This window comes from Mastigoproctus giganteus, chromosome 4 (genome assembly GCF_048544385.1).
Source record: "Mastigoproctus giganteus isolate SK-2022 chromosome 4, ASM4854438v1, whole genome shotgun sequence".
NCBI lineage: Eukaryota > Metazoa > Arthropoda > Arachnida > Uropygi > Thelyphonidae > Mastigoproctus > Mastigoproctus giganteus.
In genome coordinates, this window is record NC_143578.1 from 84,041,076 (window position 1) to 84,054,189 (window position 13,114).

The 13,114-nt window shown below is 33.0% G+C and overlaps 1 protein-coding gene across 3 annotated transcripts in view; it reads right to left on the reverse strand.

Moving 5' to 3' along the window:
- The window catches only part of Hcf (Host cell factor), a 722,783-nt gene that overhangs the window by 268,128 nt on the left and 441,541 nt on the right, over positions 1–13,114 (reverse strand). For all 3 annotated transcript variants that reach the window (XM_090372788.1, XM_090372787.1, XM_090372786.1), the window contains exon 17: positions 6,892–7,025. In XM_090372788.1, the coding sequence (XP_090228914.1) occupies positions 6,892–7,025 (134 nt within the window). The remainder of the gene's footprint in view (positions 1–6,891; positions 7,026–13,114) is intronic.

The following is a 13,114-nucleotide window of genomic DNA, read 5'->3' on the forward strand; positions in this document are numbered from 1 at the left end:
TATTATAGCTTTAAGTACAGGCAATCCCCTGTCACCTTTATTGGCTGAAGTATACATGGGAAAACTTTAGTGTCTAGAATATAACACTTTCTACAAAATTTTGAGGGAGGTAGGTAGATGTTATTTTTCTATTTGAAATCAAAGGAGGATAATTTAGATTAGTTATTCCTGCACATCAATTGCCAACATCCCAAGGTCAAGTTTAAATTAGAAATAGAAACTGACAAAACAAACTCCCATTTCTAGACAGAATTCCAACAAAGAAAGAATCTAACACCAAAATTCCAACCTATAGAAAAACTAACCAGAGAATCCAATTGAATTTCAAGTAAACATACCCCATTTTATTAAAGCAGGAATGCTTGGATTTTTAGTCTTTTTAAATAGTCACTTCACTCTAAACTTACCCTGCCAGCTCACTACACTTATTCTGGTTTAAAAATTAGAAAATGAAATACATGGTCAGAAAATTAAATTTTGAGAGAGAGAGAGAGAGAGAGAGAGAGAGAGAGAGAAAGTATATTTTGAGGGCTTTTCCACTCCCTTATGCTAAAGTACAGTAATACCCCGAAGTTACGCGATAGGTGGGTCCGACGAAAATCGCGTAAGTCGAATTCGCGTAAGTCGGGGTACAACTTTACATATAAATACATATAAATTTTGCTTAATTGGGACCAAGGACTAACAAAAACACTAGTTTAGAAGAAAAATATTAATAAAATTGCAGTTCTTTATACATATTAATACAAAATATGTATTAAAAAACAAATGACTTACGTAAAAAAGTTATTTCGATGTCGATGGCTTCATAAAATCTAACAAATTCGTCTGACGACACAGCGCCTTCTTTTTTTCACGCAGAATTTCTTCGTAGCAAGCTAATAATTTTTTTATTCCTTGCTTTGTAGCTATAACGCGTTCTTCGTTGGAGTCTATGTTTTCTAAAATTTTTAAGCCCTTTTCAATTGAGCTAAGTTTGCAATTCAATAACTTTTCAATTCAAGTTTGCAATTGTCATATGCTTTTCGCCGTTGCCTCATTTACGCTTGTAGCACGTGCAATATCACATGGTCTTTCATTTCGCTCAAAGCGTTTCACAATTTCATATTTTTTTCTCTATCGACAGAGGCGGACTGGCCATAAGCCTTACCGGGGAAACCCCAGTGCGCCGGTGTGATTTTGGCCATAAACCATAGTATGAGGCCACTATAAATTTTCCCGGGTAAGAATTTTTGATCCAGTCCGCCTCTGTTTATCGATAATTGCTTTTCTTTTTCTCTCTGAATCTGCAGTGTCTTCACCAGGACGCTTCCTTTTCACACCTTTTAATTAAGTATTTTACTCATTTTTAGGGAATAAAGCACAATTACAAAACGAGGAGGCACGCTTGATACGCATAAACAAAGCTGCGCGCATGTAGCAACTGAATAAACAACACCATAAAAGTAGAGATACACTATTAACACCTCACATTTCTAGGGGTTACTACCATAAAACAATAAAAATCCAGTTGCGTTTCTGCTAGTGAAATCTGTTATAAACTGGTAGTAAACTCGATCTAATTGCATTTGCGATTATACCCATAGCTGGAATTGTGTTGGTTTTTACGTTATTATGGTGAAATGTGTTTCCCCTTCACTGATATTAAAAAACATAAAAGCAGCAAGTTGAATTTTGTTCATCTTTCGCTCTCATTCTCCGCCGTCGCACCGTATATCGATAACATATGAAAAACGACCTTGAAGATAGTGGGCGGCAGCGTTGCCAAACGAAAAAATCAAGAACCGCGTAACTCCGAGTTCGCGTAAGTCGGGGTAGTGTAAGTCGGGGTATTACTGTATATGCAATTAGAAGTAATGAGAGCCTTCAAATTCAGCAAGAAAAGACCTTAACAATGAGCTCTAATATAACAGATTCACAGTTTTCAATAATGAATATTGCACCAACTGGATTACCAAACTTAAAACTGATACTATGTAGTTCTTCAAAGAAGAGTAGATGAAAAAGCACCAAAACACACAAGTTTTAATCATTTTTTTCCCCTGACCAATAAGTCAAAAGATAGCTAAATTAGCCAAAAAGCACTTGAAAAACCTGTTGGCACAGAAAGAATTCATTTCCCATGTACCAAGTAAGGCCGCAAATGCTATGTGTATGTTGAGGAATTCCACGGATATCTTCATATCAAAATAGGACACAAAAAAGAAGTACTGTATGGGTCAGGACCCAACCCTTCTCATGATTTGGAATTAGGGCCAGGGCAGGATTTCAATAATACTTCTATGACAAACATGGATAACAACGATCATAAAAGAGAGTTTAAATAATTTCAAGTATGCATGCACACAAACACATGATCATGGCCACGAGTCCCAATCACAGACCCCAATACTGATAAAAAAAAAACAAATAATCCTTTCCAATCTAGCAAAGTCTAAACTTCACATCTATTTTACATTCAGTTTGGTTAAGTAGACTGGTACCTTCCCAAGATCTACAAACAAAAGCAGCATTTGCTTCAAGAAACTTCCAGAAGTCGAATCTTCTGCCACAATCCCAAATTCCTTGAAGGAGAATTCTATAACACTCAGGTTTATAATGCATATCTGAAAAACAGTTACAATTAACATGTATTCTTTGCATACTATGACATTGTTTGGTGCAAATGTACCTTTATTACATAATTAAATTTAAAGAAAGTTTGAATATCAGGCGCTCATATATATATTGGATATATTACATATACAGAGAATATACCTGATATATAACATAGATATATAATTTCTCATATATGTGAGAAAGCTTTCCCAATGAGGTGTCTGCTTTTACTTAATCTCTGTTGAGTACTAGTACAACACAGACGGCACTTTTCTCAGTGGGCAACTTGTGAAAGATTTCACAATTGAGAATTTCACAATAACGATGCAATTGCACTAAACGATGATAGTATTTGAATTTTTCCATAATTTGAGGCTTTCTGTACTAAAACTTTACTACCTATTGGCATTTCTCATATTGTGTAAATAAGTCACAAATGGATCATCAGCTCTTATATTTCTATATAGCTTCCCATCCACAGATAACAGCCCAAAATGCTACAAAATGATGGTGTCTCGGTGGTGGTGGTATTCAACTGAGAATAAGTTATTTGTTATTTGATTTTTTAGGAGCATTGGCAACTATGGCCATATTGCTCCGGAATATGCGGTGGTCATTCCCTGACCTTTCCGCATCTTCCGTATTTGGTGGTGCCAGACTCGAACCCCAGTTTAATCAAGAAGTGTGTGCTACGCACTGCTGCTCCTTCCCACCTGGCTACGGAGGCGCCTGAGAATAAGTAACAGCAGACTTAACTTTCCAGTAAAATTATACTAAGTTTTTTGATAATAATACCATTTCTTTATCTGTTGTTACCATTAAGTAAAACAGTCAAAAGTAATCAATTGTTCCTAGGGTTAATCCTGTTAACTCTGAAAGAAGCAATTATTTTGTAAATACTACAATTTTTTTTTTTTTTTTTTTTGAGTCAATAACACAGTAAGACAAATGTGAAAAGCAGTTCAACTTTGAAAGAAGCAATTATTTTGTAAATATTACAATTTTTTTTAGAGTCAATAACATAGCAAACCAAGCATGAAAAGCAATTTGGCTATTCAGCTAATATCACATTGCTGAAGGTGGCCTCCATATGACACCATTGTTTAACTTGAATCTCCTCCTTTTACAGAGGGGATTTATATAAACAACTTAGAATAGCTATTTTTATTCATTTGTTTATAAATATCTCGTTCTTCGCAAGTTTTTCCCATTGGAAGGGTGCCAGATTTATTTTTTGTTAAGATTTCATTAAATGATACTACTATAGCCGTCAGTATGATATTAGGCATTGTCAAAGATTATACTATTCTGTACTAATAGGAAAAAATTAAATAAAAATATTTGTTTTTTTCCAGCAATATTTACTTTTAAAGTTGGTTTTAAATAACAAAACTGAAATAAAAAAAATAAAAAAATGCTAGTAATATGAAAACATTATATCATATTTAGAGTTCAAATAAACAATAAGTTTATTAGAGCAAAAGTTCAAATGAACAATAGGTTTTGCCAGTTTAACTCTGAATAGATAGCACTTCAACCACAAGGAGAACAACACTGCTTTTTATTCCTGTAACAGTGCCCTCACTCAGATGAGCCTGTTTCAGGGACTGTGGCTCCATCAGAGGTGACAAGCACCATAAATATAAGAGTTGATAACCGAATCTATGACAATATCTTCAAGAACCATACTCTGGAGACGCTGCTGCTTATTGTGATCACTTTGGGCCACAGCTTAGTTGATAACAATAACCAACGAAACAAGAAGGCAGCTGTTTATTGATGCAGAGTGGGATATGTAACATGAAATGGAAGTGAGCAGAAATGAAATGCAAAACACTTAAATTTGACTGTCCACTATTTCTTCAGAATTTTCTCAGTAAAAATAAAACTGCCAATGTATCTGTAAATCCATACGAACCATTAAAAACAGATAACAAAAATATTAAAATCGAGAATTATAAAATGGTTAATGCTCTAATTATATGAAGCATCAGCAGTAATTAGAAATGCAACATGCTGGAGTTCAAGAACTCTACTGTCAAGGAAATGGGAAATATGTTGTGCAAAAAGGATAAGTGGAATAAGACCAGCATAAGTCTACAAGGGATGAAAGCTGAAGACATTGTAGAGCAGATATCATCTTTTAAGGGCTCAGAAGGTGGTATCATTGTACATCTTGACACTAATGACATTAAGAGTACGAAATCTGCTGACTTACTTAACAAGTACAGGGCAATGTTGAACAAAAATAGCGAGTTGGGATTAAATTTGAAGAGTAGGAAATATGCTGACTTACTTAACAAGTGCAGGACAAAGTTGAACAAAAATAGTGAGTTAGGATTAAATTTGAAAGTGTGCTGCAATTCTGTCCAGGCATGATAAGAGGGAGTATATGATGAGAGCCTTGTCAATTAATTCAGCCCTGGAGAGATTATGCAAGGTTCTTGGGATAGAATTTTGTTAGGAGAGACTGCTTCTACAGGGATAAAATGCACTTAAATAGAAAGGGTGCAAGAAATATATGCTGATCCAATTGAGGCAGTGTTAGGTGGGTCAGAAAACTGCTTGGGGGGAATAATAGATTAACAACTGCCAATGGCAAAGATGAAAGTGATTCTAGCACTGCTTCTATTGGAATGTGCAGCAGCCTGGAAAGTAAGGTGATGGGGATTTCAAGGCCTGCTATGAGTCATCATGAAAGTAAATACAAGTGAATGTGTTCGGATAATTAAGAGTAAAATTTCTGTTCTGCAAATTGCAGCATCTTGAGACTAAGCATCTGATTGAGGTTTTTAAGGCTTTAAATGGATTCAGCATGCTCAATGCTGATGGGGTTCTTCCTCTTGCTCAAACTGCACACAAGGGAACATAAATTCAAACTGAAGAAGGATGGCTGTAGAATAGACAAGCAAGAGTTTGCCATTAGCAGTCAGTGACTGGTTGCTGGAACAAACTTCCATCTGAATAAATACAAGGAAGTAATGGACAAACTGTTGGAAGGGATGGATAGGTGAAATGGGGGAGGTTTCTTTTTTTGGCTGATGCTGTATAAGGTTGCCTTTCTTGCATCATTTCCACTACCAATATTAATACTTCTCTAATGGGTAAGCATTATTATTTGAAGTGTAAGAGAAAGACAACTCATTGTGAAGGATTTCACAATCTGAGATGCTATAATAATGATGCAACTGCATTAAACAATGTCACAGTTTCAGGTGTTTCTACCCTGAATTTTTATTAGTATTCTTTGTATTCCAAAATATTTTTGTCAAAACAATTAATATCAAGAAATAGGAATAAATATCATTACCTAAATTTGGAAGGGGAAAAAAAAAATTCTATGTGGAAATTTTTTTAGAAATGATTTCTATCCATAAATTTTATGTATCAAAAACTTCACAGTATTACAGTAGTGATATTTGGATTTTTTGGTGCGTGAGACTGCTTTTACCTTCTGTACAGTAAGAACGTGTTATGCACGATATCAGTTTCTTGATTATGTTTTAAATAATCAAATTATATTCATGGAGTGTAGTTGATCAAATCACATACAAAACTACAAAAACAAATTATCAGAAATTTATATTTCTATTAATTTAAATAATAGCCTTTAAAAGATTCTTGCCTCTTTTAAAGGCTATACTGGAAGTATAGCCTTTAAAAGAGGCAAGAGAGATACTGGAAAAAAAAAGGTTTCATATCCACAGTTTCACAATGGATATGTTAATTTTAATTTGAACCAGATACTAATTGATTGTTAGAACGAACTTCCATTTGGTGTTGAGGAAGTCAGTAATTTGAATAAATTTAAGGATTATACAAATTGGTGAGGGTGGGGGAATATATACAAGTGAGGTTTTTTAGCTGATGCTGCATAAGCATTTTTTTGAATCTTGCTTCTTTGAATTAATTGCCACTACTAATAAACTCAGTCAAGCTTTTAGATAATATACAGTTTAATTTTATTGCTTTATTTGTTATTTTACAACAACTATTCAAAATGGCTGCAATCAGATAGTCAATATTTTATGTAATACACTTTATATAAAATTACATTTCATTTCCAATCAAAAAGAAAACAATAAGAATCCTTTTAATTATTTCAATAATTAGTCTGATCATCTAACACAATAACACAAACAAATTTCATAAATCTGGCTTTGTTAAACTTTTCCAGCCATTTTAAAAGATTTGGGGAGAATATGGTAATGTCTTCTCCTGTTAATAAAATCACATTTCTAATTGTTAAAAAAAATATAATAATAAATAAAATTTAAAAAATTTCATGAATACCTGGATTGTAGCAGTTGAGCCTAGTGTTTTTCCAGGTATAGTAACTGTAGCTGGCTTGCTACCTCCATGAATGGCAGAGGCTGGCATTGTAATAGTAATTGGTGAGCTGACCGTACTTGTTGTTAACTGACCTCCTAAAAAACGAAATATATCTAATTAGTTTAACATCTTATCACAGATATTTGCAATGATACAGTGACTCTTTATTAAATACATTCATTTCATTTTGAATGGCAGAGGCTGGCATTGTAATAGTAATTGGTGAACTGACTGTACTTGTTAACTGACCTCCTAAAAAATGAAATACATCTAATTAGTTTAACGTCTTATCACAGATATTTGCAATGTACTTAATAAAGATTCACTGCAATGATACAGTGAATCTTCATTAAGTACATTCATTTCATTTGCAGAATGATCCCCAAAGACAAATCTGAACAAATGATGCCCAGAGATCGAAAAATAATACAGGTAGTTCTCGACTTTACGAGTTAATTTGTTCCTGGCGTGCGCTCGTAAAGTGGGAATTAAATCCCATAGACATAATGTTAAAAATAGGGGTTACGTTCTCAACAATGATTGATTTATCCAAAGAAATTAAAACATAGCCTGTAAAATCAAGCAAATTATAATAATAGAGAAATTATTTATGACTTACAAAATGTTAACGAATGTTTATTCTTCATCATCATCGACTAAATGCACACTCGTTGATCACTCATTATTGGCTCGGCACTCATTGGTTTGTTGCACAAGGAATAGTCTTCTTCAGAAATGCTTCAAGAGGTGTTTGTTTCCAAGATAATCTATTTTCTTTATAATTTCAATAGATGCATAAGCATTTTTTAATGGAATGTACAAATTGCACGATTTGCGTGGAGTAACAAGTTTATGAAACTTAAAAAAAAAATAAAAAAAGGGGGGGGGGGGGGAATGAAGAGAAGATTCTGAAAATTTATTTATGTTTTTTATATGATTGAAGATTTCAGTAAAGGAGAAACATGTTTCACCATAATAACACAAAAAACCCACACAATTCCAGCTATCGGTATTTTCACAAATTGTTTTATGGTCACGACCATAAAACAATAAAAACAATGAAAAAAATGTGCTTTAGGAAAATATGTTACAAAGGTGTTCAAAATTGGTTCTTATAACGGAACATATGATAACGATGAAAGTGTAGTGCATTTTACTGATTTGAATTGGTTAACTAATACAATTTGAACTATAAAAATGATCTTTTAGAGAGTTATATAGCGAAAATTCCAACTTCTGAGGTCGTGGAACGAATTACCAAAAAACAATGTGTTACTGCTGGGTTCACATTACAATATTTTCATGATACAATGGTGTCTCTGGAATGGATTAATATCATAACGCTGGGTACACTGCAGGGCTCCCACGCCTGGGTTTTTCCACCCAGATCTGGGTTTTTTGATTGTCATCTGGATTGATAGGTTTTTTTCACAAAAATATCTCATTATCTGGGTTTTTTCGGTAATTTTTAATTTTAAGTCAAAATTTATTTTTATTTCTTGTTTCTTAATTGTATATTCTAACAATACTGATCATAATTTGTAATATCTCAAGTGCTTGTACAAAATACTACAAATGTAAAAGGATTTCAAAGTTTTCACAGGGTTCTACACTAGTTTTTGTTCGTGTTACTAACATGTATGCGCAGCCTATTGAGCAGGCGGTCTTCACTGCACTGTCTTTCATGATCGTTCATGGTATTATTGCATTATTTGGTGTGATTTTTAAATTTATGCATGTACTACATACAGTAATATAATAAATTTAAATTGTAGTGACTATTTCTATTTTATGTTAATGGATTAGTGCTTTATTTTTTATTTTATAGAACATTTTTAAATAAGATAACTGCTAACTAGCCATACCCACAAATTGCCCACAATGTCTGAAACTTGTTCCCAACAGAGAAAGATAAGTAAAGGGTGGTATACTCAAAATTTTAGAAATGGATGGTTAGAAGATCCGGAATTAAAGGATTGGTTGAAAGAAGACAGTAATGAAAAAGGTGTGTCTTACTGTATTTGTTGTGAAATGAAATTAAAGAATGCCAATAAATCGATGTTACTAGCGCATAAAAATACAGTTAAACATAAAAAAAGTGCAAATATTGCTAAGACAAGTTCAACGTTAGACACGTTCTTCACAAAAAGTAAACCTACAGAGAATGAAGAATTAGCAAAGGCAGAGTTAACAATTGCTGCACTAATTTCTGAGCATAATATTCCATTTGCGCAATGTGATCACCTTATAGAAGCATGTAAGAAAGCATTTCATGATAGCAATATTGCAAAACAAGTTCAGATAAAGGCGACTAAAGTCTCTTATCTTATACAAGATGGCATAGCCTATCATGAAAAAATATACATTTCTAACATATGCAGAAACAACAAGTTTTCAATGATAATAGATGAAAGTACAGATTAATCTTTATCGCAAGTTCTAGCCATTGTTGTTAGATATTTTGATATTCAAAAACTTGATGTTGTAGATGTGTTACTTGACACTGTTTGTGTCGAAAACGGTACTTCAGAAGGGCTTTATCAAGCTGTAAAAGATCTTTTCATAGAAAAAAACATTCAAATAAGTAACCTCGTTGGCTTTGGAAGTGATAATTGTACTACTATGATGGGTACTAAGAGTGGGTTCCAGTCATTGCTATAAAAGGATGTACCATCAGTATTTATAATGGGATGTGTTTGCCATTCTTTTGCATTATGTGCTAGTCATTCAGTCAAGGTACTACCCATCATATCTAGAAATATTTATAAAATATATCTCTTGTTATTTTTCCCGTAGTAATAAAAGATTAAACGAGTTCAAAATGATTCAAGATGTTGTAGATACTGCTAAGCATAAAATCCCCAAATTAGCACAAACATGTTGGTTATCCCATGGCAATGTAATAAAAATTATTATTGAGCAGTGGGATGCGTTAGTTATTTAATTTCAGTCTCAATTAAATTGACAAAATCGATGGTAGAGGGAATATTTACAATACTATGATCACCAAAGAAACTAAGCATATGTTGTTGTTTTTAGGATACGTACTGGAGAAAATAAACTACCTGAATATTGAATTTCAATCTGAGCATTTCAGATTGCACTTACTTCATTCAATGGTTTTAATTGAGTATAAAAATATTCTTAGTTTTTTCATAAAAGAAGAAGTCATTACTTCGTGCAAGCTGGTTGAAATTGATTCAAGCAATGCAATAAATCATAAGCCTCTGATAAAATATATTTGGGAGGCCGCTGTATGGCCTTATTAAATTCAACACCACTTGGTGACAGTGAAAGCAGGTTTAAAAATGATTGTTTAAAATTTCTCGTTGAACTTTGTATGGAAATCAGAAAAAGATTTCCTCTAAATGACAATGGAATTATCGCCAGTCTCAATGTTCTTGGCCCAGCAGTGATACATGATTGTGCCAAATCGCCATCCTCAATTTTCCATTTAGCAATGCAGTTCCCTCACCTTGTTTCTGAAGACAAAATAGATCTTCTAGATGATGAATGGAGATCATTTCGTTTAAATCAAGATTTAGATCTCTCTTACAAAACCATCCCTGAGTTTTGGTATCTGTTATGTAATGTAAAAGATGTCTTTAATAATTCTAAATATGAGATTTTATCTAACTTTATGACCAGTCTAACTATTTTACCTCACTTTTCGGCATACGCAGAAAGAATCTTCTCCCAAGTAAACCATATAAAAACAAAAGCCACAAACTCCCTTAAACCAGAAACTGTGAAAGATCGACTAGTGGCAAAACAGGCGATAAATAGATCTAATCAAAATTTCTATATATGGAAACCTAAATCAGAATTGGTAAAAGAAGTCATACAAGGAACTTGTCATAAAAGATAAGAAGAACGTTTGAAAAAAATGAAAGAACCTCAAAAAATAAATGTGGAGGGAACTGAATGGGATGAAAATTCTGGTTACAATTAAATAAAAGATATTTATGCATGGTAAGTTTTATCTTATTTGTGTTGCTATACTATATAATGAAAACTAGGTTTTTTTTGGGTTTATTTAAGTTGCAATCTAAGTTTTTTTTAAAATTAGTGAGTGGGAGCCCTGGTACACTGTATTGTATAGCTATGCGCATGGTTTGAAATGCGGTATTTATGAATGTTTAACATTCATTTTTTGTAGTTAATGTTCATATTTTCAATTTTGTTGATATTTGAAAAAAAAAAAAAAAAAAACTCATAAACGCGAGAACTACCTGTACACATTTTCTGAACTTGGACAGCACAAATGGTCTATAAAGTCAAAACACATGGTGGAATGTGAAAAACATAATAAAGTTTGAATTAAATTACATTTAGAAAAACATTATCCACGAAAGAAATACAACAAATTAATTAATGCTGTTAATATGGTTATGGGTAAAGCAAGGGCCTATTCTTCTCCTAAGAAAACTGAACCATCCCTATATCAAATCAAAAATGAATAAATAAAATAAACATAAATTAAAAAAATTATACATATAAATACAAAGCGACAGCCACACGAGTAGAGCAAATGCATGTGTCCCCACCCAAAGAATGAGCACTACTAAAATACTACACAAAGAAAGAAACAGAACCCCATAACCACTACCTTTATACAAGGGACATCAGTACTTATGAACTCTGAAAAGGGGTTGTATTTCAATCACTGATCACAATCCCAGCCAAATATCAGTGGATGACCCAATCACCGTAGACATTAACAAAAATAATGAACCAATAAACATAAAATAATGGCTACCACCCTCTATAGAATAAATAAAGAAACAGAAAAATTTTAAATGAGAATTTAGATGTCAACTCCTACAACTGACAAATCCAAAACAACATGCAAATATGCAACTCAAAATTAAAATATAAACAGAGAATAACTCGATTAATTAAATTATTAATTTAAACCAAATGATAATTAAGAATCTGAGTGATGGACTTAAACATTCAAATTAAACTAAAATGGGACCATGCAAGAAAGCAAAACAAAGGGGTGGGGGAATTGGATTGTGTTATGTCCATACTCAAAGAAACAGTATTAAATTTAAAGAACACTTGAACCCACAAAATAAATACAGCACAAATTAGTCTGATAGTACAGTTATAGGTAAGGCAAGGTATTATTCTACTCATCCTAAGAAGATACTGACCCCAATATCAAAAGAAAATGGATGAATAAATAATTAATATAAAAATAAGATTAATAGAAAAGAAAAGAGAAAGACCAAAGCAACACCCTAAAGAATGGGTGATAGTAAAATAATAATTAAATTTCCACAAAAAGAAAGAAACACAGAGCCCACAAGCACTATCTTTTTAAAGGGACACTGGAACTTGTGAACAACATTAATATTATTTCATTCGTAGCGAGCAGACACATTTCTAAAGCACAGGGAGAGCATAGTAATTAGAGAGGATTAGATAAGGATTGAGAGGTTAGATAATTGCCTTTAAATAATATATTTAATATATTGTTAAGTTTATTTTGATACAAGTTTTTTTTTTCCTCTAATAGTTTGTAAATTTAATTTTTTAATATAAATATAATTTTTACTTTCTGTGATATTTAGTAATGGGTGTGACAAGATCAACTTGAATGCTTCGTCAGAGGCTATCACGACTCTACAGAAATAGCTCATGATGATTTTATCATTTGCAAAACCTGTGGTGGCATGTATTCCAAGGTTGACCTAGTGTATTATCCTAGCTCACCTGGAGATTCCTTTTTGTCACCATTGTACGAGTTTACCGATCTAAAGTTAAAATTTGCTGCATTGCTAGAAGTTGAGTCGCTAAAAAAGAAACAGGTACTTGCCATCAAGAATAATGCAATTGGGAGCGCATCAGATACTCAAGTAAACCCCAGATTACTAGGGTAATCTGCCATGAGCAACAATTGATGATGTCATGAACAAATTGCCAGATTTTAAGTGGGGGGGGGGTTAAGGGAATATTATTATTCATGTAAGGTCTAATGATATTACGCACACATGGTCCTATATTTGTCATGAAATGCCAGGAGAGATATGCTGAAAGCCTTGTGGATTAACTGAAAACTTTTAGGATTCTGGAAGGCTTTTTGGGGGAAAATTTTTATCAGCTTAGCCATGATAGTGTCACACATACGTGGCCAACATGGCTTCTCACAAAATAAAGTAACCAACATATGTGGCCA